This window comes from Echinops telfairi, unplaced genomic scaffold (assembly GCF_000313985.2).
Source record: "Echinops telfairi isolate 266 unplaced genomic scaffold, ASM31398v2 ScPeMD7_23;HRSCAF=83, whole genome shotgun sequence".
NCBI lineage: Eukaryota > Metazoa > Chordata > Mammalia > Afrosoricida > Tenrecidae > Echinops > Echinops telfairi.
This window is the reverse complement of record NW_022103920.1, coordinates 68,405,761-68,422,565: the sequence shown is the minus strand read 5'-3', so window position 1 is coordinate 68,422,565 and position 16,805 is coordinate 68,405,761. Positions and strand designations below refer to the sequence as shown.

General features: G+C 37.7%; 1 protein-coding gene across 1 annotated transcript in view; it reads left to right on the top strand.

Annotated features, from left to right (window-relative positions):
• Positions 1 to 16,805, top strand: part of THSD7A (thrombospondin type 1 domain containing 7A) — a 283,581-nt gene that overhangs the window by 53,202 nt on the left and 213,574 nt on the right. Inside the window, exons 3-4 of the mRNA XM_004702825.2 lie at positions 4,000 to 4,248; positions 6,771 to 6,952. Coding sequence (XP_004702882.1) covers positions 4,000 to 4,248; positions 6,771 to 6,952 — 431 coding nt within the window. The remainder of the gene's footprint in view (positions 1 to 3,999; positions 4,249 to 6,770; positions 6,953 to 16,805) is intronic.

Here is a 16,805-nt window from a genome sequence, read left to right as displayed (position 1 = left end):
GCCTTGGGTGCTGGAGCAGCCATGTGGAGACCCCTGCCAGCGCTGAGATGCTTACACGCTCACTGATTCAGCTTTCCTCCTGCAGTTGGCATCACAGTGTGTGTTTTGTGAGATGGAGGAGGACTTTGTAGATTGGTGTCGGACATATGGGCTAATGTTGGACTTATGGTCTTGGGCAGCACTGGGTTGGGATGCTTTCTTAATGTACACTTACCCTTTATATAAAACTCTCTCTTATACATATGAGTTTCTGTGGATTTGTTTCCCTAGTTTACCCAGACTAACACACCTTCTTCCAATCCTGATTCCTTGTTCTTCCTCTTATAGTCCAGATTTTTGGATTATTTTCTCATCATACAGATTGAATACGTATTGTGAAAGGATATAATCCCAATGTACACCTTTTCTGCTTTTGAGCCATGCAGTATTTCCTTGTTTTGTTCATATGACTACCTCTCATATTCCACATGTACATAATGAAGTGTTCTGGATTTCCAATTCTTTTCAATATTATCCCTTTTGTTATGATACACAGTTAAATGCCTTTCCATAGTTAATTAAACACAGGTAAAACATCTTTCTACTTTAAGCCAAGAACCATTTGATGCCAGTAATGATAACCCTTGTTGTAAGTTCTCTTCTGAAACCAGCTTGAATTTCTGGCAGCTTCCTTTCAGTGCACTCCTCCAACTGTTGTTGAATGATTTGAGCAAGATTTCACTTGCATCGATATTAATGATATTGTTGGCTAATTCCATCGTTCTGTTGGGCCACCTTTCTTTGGAATAGGTACAAATATGGATCGCTTTCAATTGATTGGCCAGATCTCTGTGTTCCAATTTCCGTGGTATAGCTGAATGGGTTCTTCCCAGTACTTCATCAGCTTGTTGAAACATTTCAGTTGGTATTCCGTTAGTTCCTGGATCCTTGTTTTTTTGCGAATGCCTTCAGTGAAGCTTGGATTTCTTCCTTCAACGCCATTGGTTCTTGATGATAAGCTACCTTGAGAAATGGTTGTTGGTTGGTCAGTTGTTTTGGGTACAGTGACCCTGTATTCCTTTGCTCATTGTTTCTTGTCACCTGCAGAAGTCGACATTTTATCAATATTATTATGCGAGCTTGACTTTTTTCTTCACTTCTTTTCACTTAATATATTATGAGTGCTTTCTTCCTTTTTGACTTCCTAATTCCAGGTTAGAGACTGGAAGCTACCTATTCGGTATCATTAATTTCCCCAGTACAAGTCCAGTTTATCCAAAGAGGTCATTCGTGCCGTGAATAGTACAGACAGAGGACCCAGATGGCATTCCAACTTCCACCAAGTGACCAGGTTGATTGTTGTTGTAGACAATTAATTAATGGCAAATTCTCCACAAAAGGGAAAGAAATTTATATCTTTTGCCCATCCATAGACTGTGAACTCAATACAAATTAGTAGAGGATAAGGGCATACTTATGCATGTGAAAATAATCTGGTGAAGGGTTTTAAAATGTATTTAAGAGGAAATAAAATACCGAGAATGTTGCGAAGGCAGAATTATAAAGTCCATCATTTAGTCTTTATTTTGTGTTTTTTCAGTTAAAATAATCCTAAAGAGTGAAAGCTTGCTCATTAGAAAGTGTTGCGCCATGGTTGGCATTCTAGTTGATGTATCGTGAATACTTACTACATGACATGTGAGCAGAAGGGGGATTGGGGTCTTCTGCTGTTCAAAGGAAAACAGAACAGACTCACTCAGACAAACCTCTCACCATAGTCATCAGACAATTCTACTTCTCAGACTTCGGAACTCAGACTAATTGACTTTGATACTTTGAGCTTTCATGGTCTCCTAGGAATGTAATCTTTTTCTTTTTAAATTATTTTATTGGGGGCTCGTACAATTCTCATCACAATCCACACATACATCCATTGTGTCAAGCACATATGCACATTTGTTGCCCTCATCATTCTCAAAACATTTGCCTCCCACTCTAGCCCCTAATATCAGTTGCTCCTTTTTTCCCTCCCTCCCAACTCCCCCCTCCCTCATGAACCCTTCGTAGTTCATAAATTATTATAGTTTTGTCATAAGTTACCCTGTCCGATGTATTGCCTCCTCCCTGGGGGATGGACAACAGAGAAGAGGGCGGAGGGAAACATCGGGAAACATAGGAATGTAATCTTAATACACATGCCAGTAGGATTAAGAGGACTGAATAAGGATTTTACGTTAAAAACAACTTGGCTTTCCCTGTGCTTGATTGCCTCAGTTAAATATAGTTCCTGAAGAAGGATATGAAATTACCAGTGCATTTCCCTCTGCTCTGGGACAGGCTGCCTCTGTTTCATAAACGTGCAGTTTTGGCTACTGAGAACAGGCAAGAGTTGTACTTAGAACAAACACACACCCAACCAATTCCAGAAAAGCTCTTCAAAATGTCTGCTCTCTTACAGACTAGCTGTGGGGTTAAGGAGAGGGAGGTCCCCCACAAATCATCACAGGTCTGGTAGGCGCAATTGTCCAGCGATAATAAGTAAAGATTATAGTAAAGTCATAGAAAGCATGAGAGTTAGAGGAGCGATTGGAATAATTGGAGTCAAGACACATTTCATGGTAGCATGCTCACCTCAGCCCTGCTTGGTGGTCCTTGTGGGGGGAACCCAGCCAGGAGAGCGGGGGAGCCCTCAGGAATGAACCGGGGAGAGCCTCTGGGCCCCTGGGAGCCAGAGAGAGCTTCCAGCAGCGAGGACCAGGGAGAGCCTTTTCTTTTTTGCTAACCAAGCGTTATATCACTTTAGGGGGTCCTGATTACAGAATCACATGTCACAGGAAGGGCAGTGCAATAGGCATACACATTGTAGGAAGGGGATCTATGATAGGCATAAGCGTAACAGGAAGGGGATGAACTAGGGGTGTGCCCATAGGAATAGGAAGGTCTAGGAGTATACATGTGACAAGATGGGCGGCCCCTAGATTCATGATGGCAGCCTAATCTTGGTCATCCTTGGGTGGGTTTGACCTCTCTGGTGTCTCCTACAAGGAAACAGACAACTACTATCCTTATCAGAAGGGAGTGGGCCCTACTTGTTGTGGGATAAACAGTGGTGTCTGCTTGGTCTAGATGGCTGATAACCCTTAGGGAGAATAACCCCTGATCTACTTCTGATGACCTCCAAGTGTACAGTCATTCTCAAGCAGCTAAGTCTGGCATATATTTGGGGGAGACAGCTTGACAGAAATCCTTCTGTTTCCCACAGCTAGCAAATATGATTTTGTCTTAATCTTTGTATGTTGACATCACAATTTATAATATCTCTCTAAATCCAGAAGTGAAAGATAGCTAGATAAAAATAAAAGTTCTACGTAAGTATTTTACTGAAAAAATAAATATTAAAGATATATTAAAGGAGACCTCTAATTGTAGTTATAAATAAAGTTATATTTTAATACTTATATCTAATTAAGGTAACCATAGGTATATTTCTTATTAAAGTATACATTTTAAAAGTTGACATGCCAATAAGTATACATTATAATTGTTACAACTAAACTTCAAAATTATATTTAAAAGGACAGTTAGGCATATGTTCAATTATTCTTTTACAAAACAATATTGTATTTAGTTAGTGAGGCATGTTTATTTAAATCAGTATAGGGAATGGAAATTAGCATATGTTAAACATTCTTGGTTTCCCATTTTCTAAATTAAAACAAATCTGGACTGAGTGAATGAATAAAATGGTAAACTTACTTTGCACTAATTTTGTTTAATCCCTTTATTTTCTATTTCCTATGGATCATTTAACAGCCTTTATAAATGGAAGAGATACAAATATTAGCTTTGAATATAACTGCCTTTTCACATTGTAAATGTTGATATGTTTTCAGTGAAATTGCCTTTGTTACCTCCAAGTAGAAATAAAATTGCCCAATCTGATTTTACTCTTGAGCACAGAAAACAAAAGTTCGTAACTGCCTGTGAACCTATGATGAGAATATCAATGATCTTTTGCAGCTTTTGCCAGCAAGAGAAGCTGCCATTGACTTTCCAGTCCTGTGTGGTCCCCAAAGAGTGCCAGGTGTCCGAGTGGTCAGAGTGGAGCCCATGCTCAAAAACATGCTATGATATGACCTCACCAAAAGGCACACGTGGAAGGACACGAAGCATCAGGCAGTTTCCTATTGGCAGCGAAAAGGAGTGTCCAGAGCTTGAAGAAACAGAACCCTGTGTTTCCCAGGGCGATGGCGTTGAACCCTGTGCCATGTGAGTAAATGAGGAGACTGCAGTCTCCTGGGCAGCCTCTCCCCGGGCTGCAGATTCCTCCAGCTGTTTCACTTCAACTGAACAGTGGGTTGAGAAATAGTGACTTGAAGTACAAAAGTGAACCAGGACTTTATAATTACTATCGTAAAAGAAATATTGTATTGGCAGGGGACAATTAAAAATTTCCATGAAGACTAGATTTTTAGTCGAAACTCTGTATACATATTTTCCTTAAGGGCTGGCAAATGTCTTTGGTAATGTGCCAAATATGCGCTGATGTGACAGTTCATTTCTGCTATCATAGCTATAGACAATATGTAAACAAATTAGTGTAGCTATATTCCAATAGAACTTTATTTACAAAAGAGTGATAGAGTTAATTGGCCCTTGGTTCATAGTTTGCCCATCGCCATTCTGTAAATACAGATTCTTGTTGTCCACTTGGCAAGTCATTGAAATTAAATACTGTACATCCCAAATTCTAATGTTGAATAGATTAACATACTGCTTCAAGATAATGAACTGTCAACTTTTTTATGACAAAGATTATGCTTATTATGTTATTATGGAGGGAGTACTTAAAAAGTATCAATTCTGGGACATTACCGTGAATTCTCTTAGCCCTAGCAATAATTTAAGCTTTTTTTGAGTATAGCTTACTTAAAAAGTAACTTTAAAAAATCTTATTCTCACAATAAATATGTATGCATGAGTTACTTTGAGAGCTTCTTGGGATCTACAAACATTGAAGAATTATGTGTACAGGTCATGAGCAGTGCAATCAAAATAAAAAATACAGTGTTAATCGACCAGAGCCCTTCCTTTGGGCAGCATTTTGGAACTGCTCATTCTCCTGATGTAACTGATGTAGCTACAAAGCCTCTCCTGCCCAACAGCGCTTTCTTGCCCACTGAGTTTTGTGTTCTTCACAGAATAAACTCAAGAAGTTGCTAGGATTCCACCGTATTTTCTTGACATTGCATTTCCTGGATTTTTTTCTCATACTAGCTGCTATATTATTTGCATATATTCAAGTACCCTTAACAAAATAAACATCCTTGAGTATCTGCCTCCTCCTTTTTAATGGGGGGGGGTAGGAAGTGATAGCAATTTACTTAGACTGTGTAACTACCTTACATATAGTGCTGCAAATGTAACCCTCTAACAGGATTCTTTAGGATGACCTAGATTAGGACTCTATTCTATTAAATTATATATATATTTCAAATGTTTGGTTTAACCCCTCTAGCTGCTGACTGGTTTGTTTGTTTTTTTTTTTGTTTCTTCTATCCCTAGGGATCAATTTCACACGTGGTTTTTTTGTTTATTTGTTTGTGTTTTGAGTTCACCTGACTGCTATCTTTCCAATACCAACAAGTGTTAGTAGTTGTTGTTCCTTGACAGCCATAAAACCCTGCTAAGTTAAAAAAGCAAACAAAACACTTATTTAACAAAAACAAAACCCCAGGCATTGAGGTCAGCTTTATTGTCTGTCCCATGGACAGAGTGAAGCATCGAGATCAGACCTCTGGGGACAGGCTTAACTGTCTTTCTCACTGAGAGGAGCATTAGCACCCCATTAGTCCCGGTGGTGAGGGTCCATCTGGCTACAAAAGAAGCCTGTTGATTAAAGTGACACAAAGTGCTGCAGTCAAATGCTCTAACCCGGAGCTACACCCCCTGAGCCCTTTTCTTTGTGCTTGTAGACTCTCTGCTGCTTCCCTTCAGGTGGAGAAATCCCATCCCTATCTCCAGTGGCATCAGGAAATGGTTCCCTGGCCATCTCTTTAAGTGTGTGTTGGGCTGGGGATTCTCTGACATCTCTCAAGCATCACGGTCTTGATTGGGGCTTGAATTTAGAAGCACAGATGTCTTTCCTGTGCTCCACTGATTCTAAATGTCAGCTCTTTTCGTCACTCATCAGGCATGCCCCCTGTACAGAAAAAAATATATGTACATGTTTTCTTGGTAAGAATATGCAAACTCTGAACTGGTCTGTCACTTATTTTTATTCCTCCTACAACATTGTAATTTTGATCTGGTTTGAAGAAGCAATATTCATATATTTTATTAATGCAAATGTTTATGTTAATCACTTACAATGTTTTCCATTCTTAAAATCAGCCTGCCTTCCCCCACCCCATTTGTTTATGAGCTTCAAGAAAGGGCAAGTATAGGTTTAGCCTTATTGAATATGAAATTTCATGTTTTCAGCATTATGCTTTCTTTCATTAAATATGCATAAGTAACTTCCCGCAGCCGCGATTAGCAGGGTAGCCCTGCTGGATGCCCCGATTAGCAGGGTAGCCCTGCTGGATGCCCCTTCTAAATGGAGCACTGCTAACTAAGGCTGAAAGAGGAGGGTTGGAACAGGTCTGCACCTCAGATGCTAGAGTAAGATCAATTGGAGGGGGAAAGGTCTCTTAGGTGAGTTTTATTTGTTTTTGTTTAAGAAAAAAGAACGAGAGTGGAGAAAAGTTACTTTTGTAGCTCAGTCCGGATGGTGGCCTTTTCTTTCCTAGCTATGGCTGGAGAACTGCCGAGTGGACCGAGTGTCGGGTGGACCCTTTGCTGAGCCAGCAGGATAAGAGGCGCGGAAACCACACTGCGCTGTGCGGTGGGGGCGTGCAGACCCGCGAAGTGTACTGTGTGCAGGCCAATGAAAACCTCCCCGCGCCTTTACACACTCGCAAGGACAAAGAAGGTAAGCGTGACTGTCTTCTGTAGGGCTCATTTACGGAGCCCGAACACAAAAAAACATTGGAGGTACACAATAATTAGGGGTGTGGTGAGCCTTTTCTTCTGATCACATTAAGGTGGGTGTATCTGATAGAAGAAGAATCCAATTCATGATTGTATAAACTTTACTACAACTTCATTTGCAGTCAGTTCTGCTATACTGACAAGTGTCTCGAAGTTTTCCGACTTAAATGCCTTCCTGCCTCAAACTACTAGTAAGAATTTAGCTGGAGTAATTAATTATTTTTCTAAAAGACTAAAATTTCATTTTCTAAGTGTACTCATACAAAGCAATCATGTATTTTAACCTTTTTATTCATATTGCAAATAACCAACATCTTATTTTTCTGTTTATAATGTGGTAGGAAAACAATTATGATATTGAATAACATTTCAATCGGAGGAAGTAAATACAGCATAATGAGATAGTAAAAGAATTAATATATTATGTAGTAAAGCAACATAATTTCAACTCTTAAATTAGGCATAATTGAATAAAAATATTGAACCAATATTCAGCTTTCTATTAATAATGTCCAAACATCAGAGGAACTAAGCCCAGAGGGATAACTTTTTTTTAAAGAAAATTGTTTTCTAGGTTGTCGAACATATATTAGAATCACTAGTCTTTTAAATCTCAGTTTGGGGATCAGAGACAGTAAATATACAGCAGGATAAAGGAATTCACAATAATCAGGAAATTTTAGCTTTTCAAGAATATAGAATTAGATTACACATTGGGCTGTGATCCGATAGTTGGAAGTTCGAAACCACCAGCAGCTCTGTGGAAGACCAAATGGGCTTTCTACTCCCATATACAATTATAGCTTCAGAAATCCACAGCAGGATTGCTATGAGTCAGCATTGACTTGATGGCAGTAAGATTAATAGTATTCCAAAACTCTTGCCATTAATGAATCCGATTTATTTGCATTGATAGGTACAAGCATACATGAACATAAATAAGAATACCTAAAATATAGCAGGACTTTTTCCTAATCACATCAACAGATACTAGATGGGCATCTGGGACAACAGAGTTTCAAAAATTGTACAAGGTAATGAGGACAGAATTACCAATACAACTTTCACGTCATGAAAGAGCTCACAGTCATGACATCAGATTAACAAACTAATAGTTCTAATACAAAATAGTGATCGTTACAACTGAGATTTGGAATGACAGTCTTGGGATCTTATTAAAAGAACCCATCTTGAAGAGGTAGTTCTTGAGCTGAGTGACAGAAAAAGTGAATCAGGAATCAAGAGTGAGTGGTAGATCATCTCTTAAGTCATATGACTGAAACACTGTCAGAGAAAAAAGCAAATCACTGGTAAAGATGGCATGTTGTACTTAACAAGTTTTTGATAGGTTAGTCTCTCCTAAAAAGTTATTGGTGGGAGAGGGTAAAGAACAAGTATAAAGACCCTCCTTGTTACCAACTGATGAAAGACCAGAGAGATCAGGGGAGGAAGCTGCATAAAAATTATCTAATAAGAACGGTTGTTGTAAAAACCAAGAGAAGAGCAAGCTCCTCCTCAACTCCGCCCTTTCTCCCTGCCCTCCCCACCACCACCACACAAAAAAAGCAGTAGCACAAGTGTCCAGTCATATGTGAGGTCATGGAAGATAAGCACTGAACATATGCACTCAAAGTTCTGCATTTTCAGCTTCCAAAGTTTAATTGTTCTACAACTGCTAACTTTACACAGCATGTCAGATGATTTAGGAATACAGCCTCAGGATCCATTTTACTACTAATGTGTCTTGGGTTGCCGGGAAGTTGCCTAAACCATGTAATGTTAGTACATTAATATTGTCTGGGCTGCTTTAATGGTTGCATTTTTAGTATTTGGTAGATTTATTATAGCAGCCCTTTCAGAACAATATAGTTTCATTGCTGTGGGTAGATCAGATTTTAGTTCTTGAATACCAATAGTGCCCTCTAGATTAGTACTTTCAAAAGATCTTTCAGAATTCTGAAATGTAACTGGACATTTAAAAATTATTTATTCATAAAGTCTCCCTTTCTCTAGCAAACCACTTCAGATCACCAAAAGTAAAAGTCACAGAAAGGAAGTGATACATAAAGAATATCATTATGAGGGATGTAGCGGATAGACTAAAGTAAATGCCAAAGTAAAGGTCAATAGATAAGGAAGTGATTAATTCATCTAAAATTAATATTTATCATGTAAATATGTCAAAGGAATAACTTAGGGAATTTGTCCTTTCATGTCAAGTATATCAAGAATACTAACAAGGCTATTATCATCTTTGCAGACAGCGGATTCTCTCTAAAAGTTGCATATTTTGTCCTGGGAATGTAGACTTGGAGCCTTTCCCCCCAGGAGCATTTCCCATTCCCAGCAGGACACTTGGCCAGCACAGCAGCCTGCCAGAGATGCATCTGATGGCTGTAAAGAAGGGTGGCTGGAGAGCAATTAGGCTGAGGGTTGTGAAAATTGTTCAGTTTATCTTTCTTCAAAAATATAGAAGACTGAAAGCAAAACAGCCTCTCCACAACTAATAAGAAATCACTAATCTCAAAAATCTCTGCCCCTGCTCTATAACCATGAACAAACCACCCCAAGACCCGCTCCACATGACTTTATTTAAAGAAGACATCTACATTGTTCTTTCTGCAGCTTTCCTCTGGCTCAACTGCTTGCACATGTAACCAAACTCTTTACAGTACCTAAAAATAAAGTACCTTAATGCCATTTTTTTATTGATGCAAAAATAGTAGAAGCCAGTGGTATGGAATTCATAGAAGATGTCATTATTATGTTAACACATTCTATTACACAAGTGATTGGTAATTACCACCGTAACACAAAGACCACAGGAACCACTTCACACCCAACTCACTACCATTGAGTCAACACCAAATCACAGCAACCCTGTAGGACAGGGAAGAACTGGAACTGCTCTTGTGGGTTGGTTTCTAAGATGGTTTCTCTTCAAAGGCTTGTTCTTATTCACTGCTATATTGACTTACTGTTAACTCTCTCCATTATACTGACCAGGACAATATTCCTCTTTTGAACTGATATATTTCATTTCTAGAAAATAAAAATGACTGGATATTGGTAAAGTATTTATAATTCATATATATCATATAATATTGAATACTTAGTATATTATGTTAGTTGAATTAGCAGAATACATATTAAGTTGGTGTTTAGAACTATAGACAATTGGAAAAATATCTCTACTTGATTTGGGGGAGCACTTACATTTTATTCATTTACTTCTGATGGCTTTACGTAACCTCTGAATCCTGACAACCTTTCCCCTGTAATATTCAGGTGAGCAAGATTTCCACTGTCACTCCTCTGTAGGAATAGCTTTGCTACAAGTTCTCTATTATCAAGAATTAGGGATAAAAGCCTGGACAATGTTAAGCCTGCTAATCAGAATTTGAGTTGTATATGAAGAATGTCCAATTTATGCTGGTTTGAATTCTACCCTTATCAGCATGTTATAGGGAGAAACTTTGCTCTGGCAGGCATGAACTTTATAAATCCTGGAAAACTGATTAAAGAATTACTGATGGTTGTATTCATGAACATTAATTGATTTTTTTAAAAGCGCAAAATGAAATTAAAGTAGATTTTTAGCTATACAAACCCAAGACATTTTTAAATTTGATACTGATGGAACATGTTCTACTGAGGAAAACTATAAGTATTTATTTTACAGCACTGTGAAGCTTAGAGTGAAAATTATGAGACTAAAACAAGAACATTTCTATGAAGAAAGCATATCAAACAGTCCACTTTAAAAAGTGTGTGTGGTCTGTGTGGTATGAGGTTATTAAGAAAGGAAACTCATGGAGTGAATTAGCTTCTATAGTGGCATAGACTAAGATAGACCAGCAGAAAATCTTGGAATATCATGGGAAAGTTGGAAAGACAGTTTAAAGATGGACAGATAGATGAATGGGTAGAGAGCTAGCATGGTTCCACATTCAGAAATGAAATGCGGGGGGGCGGAGGGGGGGGCAGGAATACTAACAGTCTCCCTAAATAGCATGTACCGTATATACTAGTGTATAAGCTGAGTTTTTCAGCAAATTTTTCATCAAGTTTTTGTGGTAAAATTAGGTGCCTCGACTGATATTCAGGTTGGCTTATACTCTAGTATATATGATAAATTATTACATTGTAGTCGATTGTCTAAGGAGCCCTAGTAAAGTAGTGGTTATGTATTGGACAACTGACCACAAGGCCAGCAGTTCAAAACCACCAGCTGCTCTGCAGGAGAAAGATGGGACTTTCTGCTATCATAAAGAGATAGATAGTCTTGTAAACTCACATCTGCAGTTCTACCCTGAGTTGTAGGGGTGACATGAATTGGTATCGACTTGATGGAAGTGAGGTTTTTTTTTTTTTTAGTCTTTTTATCTACAGTTTCCACAAAGTAGTTTACTTTTGTCAAAGTTGAAGGAAAAGTAAAAAGTGATTGTGTTTGGTGCTATTCCCGACATTATTTTATAGAATAAATATCAGAGTATATCGGGTCTAGTGCTGCACCTCTTCATCCATCACTTTTGAAATTGCAGGGAGGTGAGAGCATTCTATATGACGTTTCAATCAGAAAGGTGTATCAGAGAATCTTGGGGCTCATATAGATTCTCCATAGATTCCTGGGAACAAACCATAATTCGTTTAAGAAAGATAGTCATTTATTTTTATTTTCTACTTTATTTTTAAAAATACTAAAACTTTCCTATGCAGTGTACATAATTTTCTGTGTATTGGATTTTTACTGTATTATTATGAGATGCAAAACAGAATATTTATAATTGAAAATAGTCTAAAATGTTATAATTATATTCTAAAATATTGTATTCTTAATATTCTAAAATATTCTAGAATATTTTAAAATGGGTTGGCTTTTAAATTTTTCCCTAAGATACCATAAATAAACAAACAGATATACCAAATTTGGTTATGAACTGATTGCTGAGAAAGATATGTGTAGGTACGAGCACATTTTTGTGCTTTATCATCTTTTGAAAGGTACTACTTTTCGCTCAGTTAATCTTAGTTTGATAAGTTAGTAAAGAAACTCATTTACACAATGGCTACATTTCAGAAGCCTAGAGTCTACACTGTTGCAGTGTCGTGTACAGAGCAATGTAATATAATTGTAAATTAATTAAGATATGAAATCCCCAAATGAATTAGACCCTTCTGGAAAGGCAGTTCCTTAGTAGCTGTGAGAGAAGAACTGTTTCTTCAGAAATCTCTTTGTGACCAATGGATTATAAAAGCAACAGAAGTGAGATAACAACAGGTTTCAGCCATTGTGATGGAAAGGTAAAAAAATTAACATGCTGGGAATTCAATTAAGGTAGTTAATGGTGTAACCTAAAGGCAATCTACAATTTTTATTGGAGGAAGAATTTACTGAGGAGTTGTCAGGAAGTAGCCAACCGAAAACGCGACCAAGGAAAAATACATTACTATGCAATACAAACCATAGCTTGGAAGAAAAAAATGTAAACATTAAACTTGTATCTGCAAGGCCAGCTGTTCAAAACCACCAGCTGCTCTGTGGGAGAAAGACAGGCTTTCTACTCCAATAAACGAGTCTCAAACTCCTAGGGCCAGTTCTACCTCGTCCTACAGGGTCACCGTGAGTTGGTATTGACTCAAAAGCAGATAGTTTGAGTTTTTCAGTTATGGTAACTGAACCTGTTTAAAATGGTGCACTTTTAAAAAGTGTGTCTGAAATAATTTTTACAAAGTTTCAAAATTTGTTCACTTTTGAAATATTCACAATATTCCCATTCATCACTTATTGCTAGGTTATCATGAAAAAATGGAGGGAGACCACATCAGATCATAAAATGAAGGGTGACCACATCTTTGCGTAACTGCCAAATTACATCCTTACATAACTTCCAAACCATTGCGCATCATAGGACAGCCAACCTGACACTTAATTTTAACCATCACTGTCAGCATTACTCTTGCTTCACAACTTGCTGTTTGTCATTGAAAAAATATGTCATTAATGTGAAAAATATTTGGTTGGGAGACTTTTATTATTTTTATAAGTTCAAAATATTAGATAATGAAGTAGTTGATAAATGTGGAGTAGGTATATTGGCAGATGACAGTATACATGCTCACTATTTCCTTTACCTTTGAATAAACATCTATTTATGTGCCTGAGATGGAGCAGGTGAAGCATAACCTAATTATTAGATCAAATGACAAGAATTCATATTTATATGCTTTGCTCAAGTTTGGCCACTCATTTAAGGCTCTAATTGGAGTCAACTTGATGGCAGCAGGTTTTTAAATATTCATCATAATACTGCTTTCTTGGATTTATACCTTTATGTCTTTTGTCCAGTGAGTAACCCAGGGATCCTCTTATGTCTCTTACTTACCTTTAGTTACTCATAAATATTTAATCATATATGATTCTTCTGTTCCACTTTCAGAAATATGATAGCCTAAATTACCTGATAATAATTCATTACAAAACACTTAGCTATGCTGTGTAGTAGATAATATATATATATATATATATGTAAATATATATATATATACTCAAAACTGAGCAATAAGTTAACTGAACACTTCCCTAAACCACACTGGCTGCTTCAGCTGGTTCTCTCTGCAGTTTTCCTTCCCTAGGAAGGGCCAAAAGGGAAGTCACCATTGTAGGGAGCTAGGGGCTTGACACAGGAAGAGAAAGAGTACTGACAGAAATACTGCGTTACTACATACATGCATAAAAGCACCAGCATGTGACTGGAGAAACTGCTCGCCTGTACAGTGAGTAGACAGTTGACAAGGAAGCAGATCAGCCTCAGTCCAAACCCCCCTTAACAATTCCAACCAGGGCCCTGTGCTCCTACTCTTTTTACATTTAGATGTAAGGTATGTCCTTGTATCAAAAAGCCACAAAACTGAGAAATTAATGTAAGAAATGATACCACATCATTGACACCCCCACAGTGCCTAGCACAAGCACAATTTCAATGAAACACTAGAAAAGTAAAAATGATTTAGAGACGATAATATTCATTTTATATATTAATGTCGATATTAGGCTGACAAAATATGATGAGTGATATTAAGCTATTTAAAATGTTGGATAACAATGCTATGACACAGAAATATTAGTAGGCTAGAAACATTGAAGTATCTTCATATATATGAAGTATAATGAGATATATATATAAATATTTGCACTCAATTCCAAAATGCTCATGATAAATGAAAATAATAGTAATAACTAGGGTTATGGTGATTATCATGATGAAAATAACTCTTGATTCCATTTCTTAATATAACTTGTCAATCACTTGATTGTTTGAAGATTAAATATTTTTGTGAGGAAAGAATATGTAGTCTTAATGTTAAGTTTATTTTATAATTGTTTGCCAAGAGTTGCTCTTAAGCTCATCAATCATAGTCTAAATGATGAAGTGTTACAGATTAAGGTCTCCCACCTGATACTCCCTCATTCAACAACTATTTATTGAGCATTTATTCAATTTTGTCTCTGATTTGTGTTTTGAAGCTAGACCTCTAGTATAAGGGAGCTGATAGCATGATGGTCGAGTTTTATTTACAACTTTTCCTATTTGGGCCTTTAGAAAGCTGACATGTGGATACTTCTGTGGAAGTGTCTGTTTGGGGTTCTCCAATTAAGCTTAGAGTGAACTACACTGAGACCCATCTTTCATACAGAACTTTCCCCCCGTAGTCATCAGGCGACTTTTCTGTCAAGTACATACTCTCAAAATGTATCTTGAGAGTCATTTAGATGTTTAAAGAGAAGGTAGAAATTCCTGGACGTTATTCACAGTGTTTCTAACTCTGTATGTGCACAGTGGCCTCAGCAGGGTGTGTTACTTTTAAAAGTATAATCATTGATTATAATAAAGGGTTGATTTTACCCTGATGCTTGGAAGGATCCTTGCACAAGGCCCTACCAATACCTGAGTGAGTGAGAGAAGGAGAATGTGCTGGTTTCCTGAGCCTCCCAAATTTCTGAAATTTAGAAGACCCTCCAGATTGAAATAAAAGAAATGTAACATTTAAAATACAAATCATTAAGTTCTCTCTTATTGCCTGGCAAGGGCTCTGTGGGCATGAGGTATACTGAAGGTTAAATTGAATTGGTTTCTCAATAATTCTTCCCTTTACTTTCTTTAGTTATTTTAGGGATCATTTTATTGGGGGCTCTTACAACTCTTCTAACAATCCATACATTAATTGTATCAAGTATTCTTGTACATATGTTGCCATCATGCCCTTAACTTTAATATAGGTGTTATCACTCTATTAAGGAGCATCAGTGGCACTGTTGGTTAAGTGTTAGACTATTAACCACAAAGGTGGTGGTTCAAACCCACCAACTCCCCCCAGAGAGAAAGAGGAGGTTATTAGCTCCCATTAGTATTTACAATTTCAAAAGGCCTATATGGAGTAGGAATCCACTCGGTGGCAGTGCGTTTTAAGTATCATGAAGGCATACTGCCAATGAGGATGAAGATGAGAAAAGCGGGCATCTGTGTCTTGAAGTGTCTTGTTTCCCATTTCTAGGGAGATTGGAGAGACTGACCGCTATATGTCTTTGGGAATAAAGTGGAATTTATAGTTCCAATATTGGTCTTATCTCCACTGATTAAACGCTGATTTTAGGCCCCTGAGTTTCAAACCTTTATACTGGTACTTTGCTAGTTTTGAAACTAGGAAATTGCAGAGGAAGCACATCTGACATCTTTTCTGATATTGTTTCATCCTACTTCATACTTGTAATTGGAGAGGGAAAGAGGACCTTCCATTAATGAAAGAAAGAAGACTGATAAGATGCCACGTGCCCTGACACTCTCGAGTGACCGCGCTGCGTGTGCTTTTGCTAACCCTGAAGCACTTATTCCCCGAGTCCCTTGCAGATGACTGATGGCACCAGAAGGAATTCGGAAACGAGCCCTCAGGGATGTGCACCGGCGAACAAATAGCATGTTTTTCAGAGGTACACGCCTGCTGCCGGAGGATGTGAAAGAAAATGCTTGTGGCTGGCTGTGCCTGGCCTTGCCGATGATTGCTCAACAGGGATTAGCTACTCTCTCCAGTGTTAACAGAGGCGCACAAACTACGTTGTGGAACTCATTAATATTTATTCCTTCTAAAAGCAATGGGCAATAAAAAGGGAAATAAACCTAGGAGACTAGCAATGGGAGAAAAGGGAGCCATGACAACAAATTTATCTTGGACAGGTTGAACCGTTTATTGTACACCAAAATGCACTCGAAGTACAAGGATCCCTATTATTGCACCATTAGTCTAGAATCCACTAAAAATACCCCTTATTGGGGGGAATGATTTCAGAAGGAACTGAACAAAATTAATGAGTCAAAGAAATCATTCATATTTTTGTAATTATGTGTATTTGATGTGTGTCCTTAGAACTTCACATTTTCTGAATTCTGCAAAGCTGCATGCCTTCAGGGTCAGAGACTGGCTGAGCCCCTTTAGACACAAAGCCTTAAGCTAAGGATAGCCTATTTATTGCACGATACCAGCTACATCTCTGTTTCTTCACTCTGGCGGCTCCTTTGTTTTATGCCAAGAAATGCCATCCTCTATTGTTCCAACTGAAGAGCCTTGTTGACGCAGTACTTAAGCATTCAGCTGCTCACCAAAGATAGTTGTGAGAATGATGTTTCAGTTGAATTTGGAAAAGATTACAACTTTGGCTACGTTGGGGTAATTCTATTCTGTTTTTGAAAAATAATTTTATTGGCTTGTAATTCCCATATCGTACAATTTAATCATTC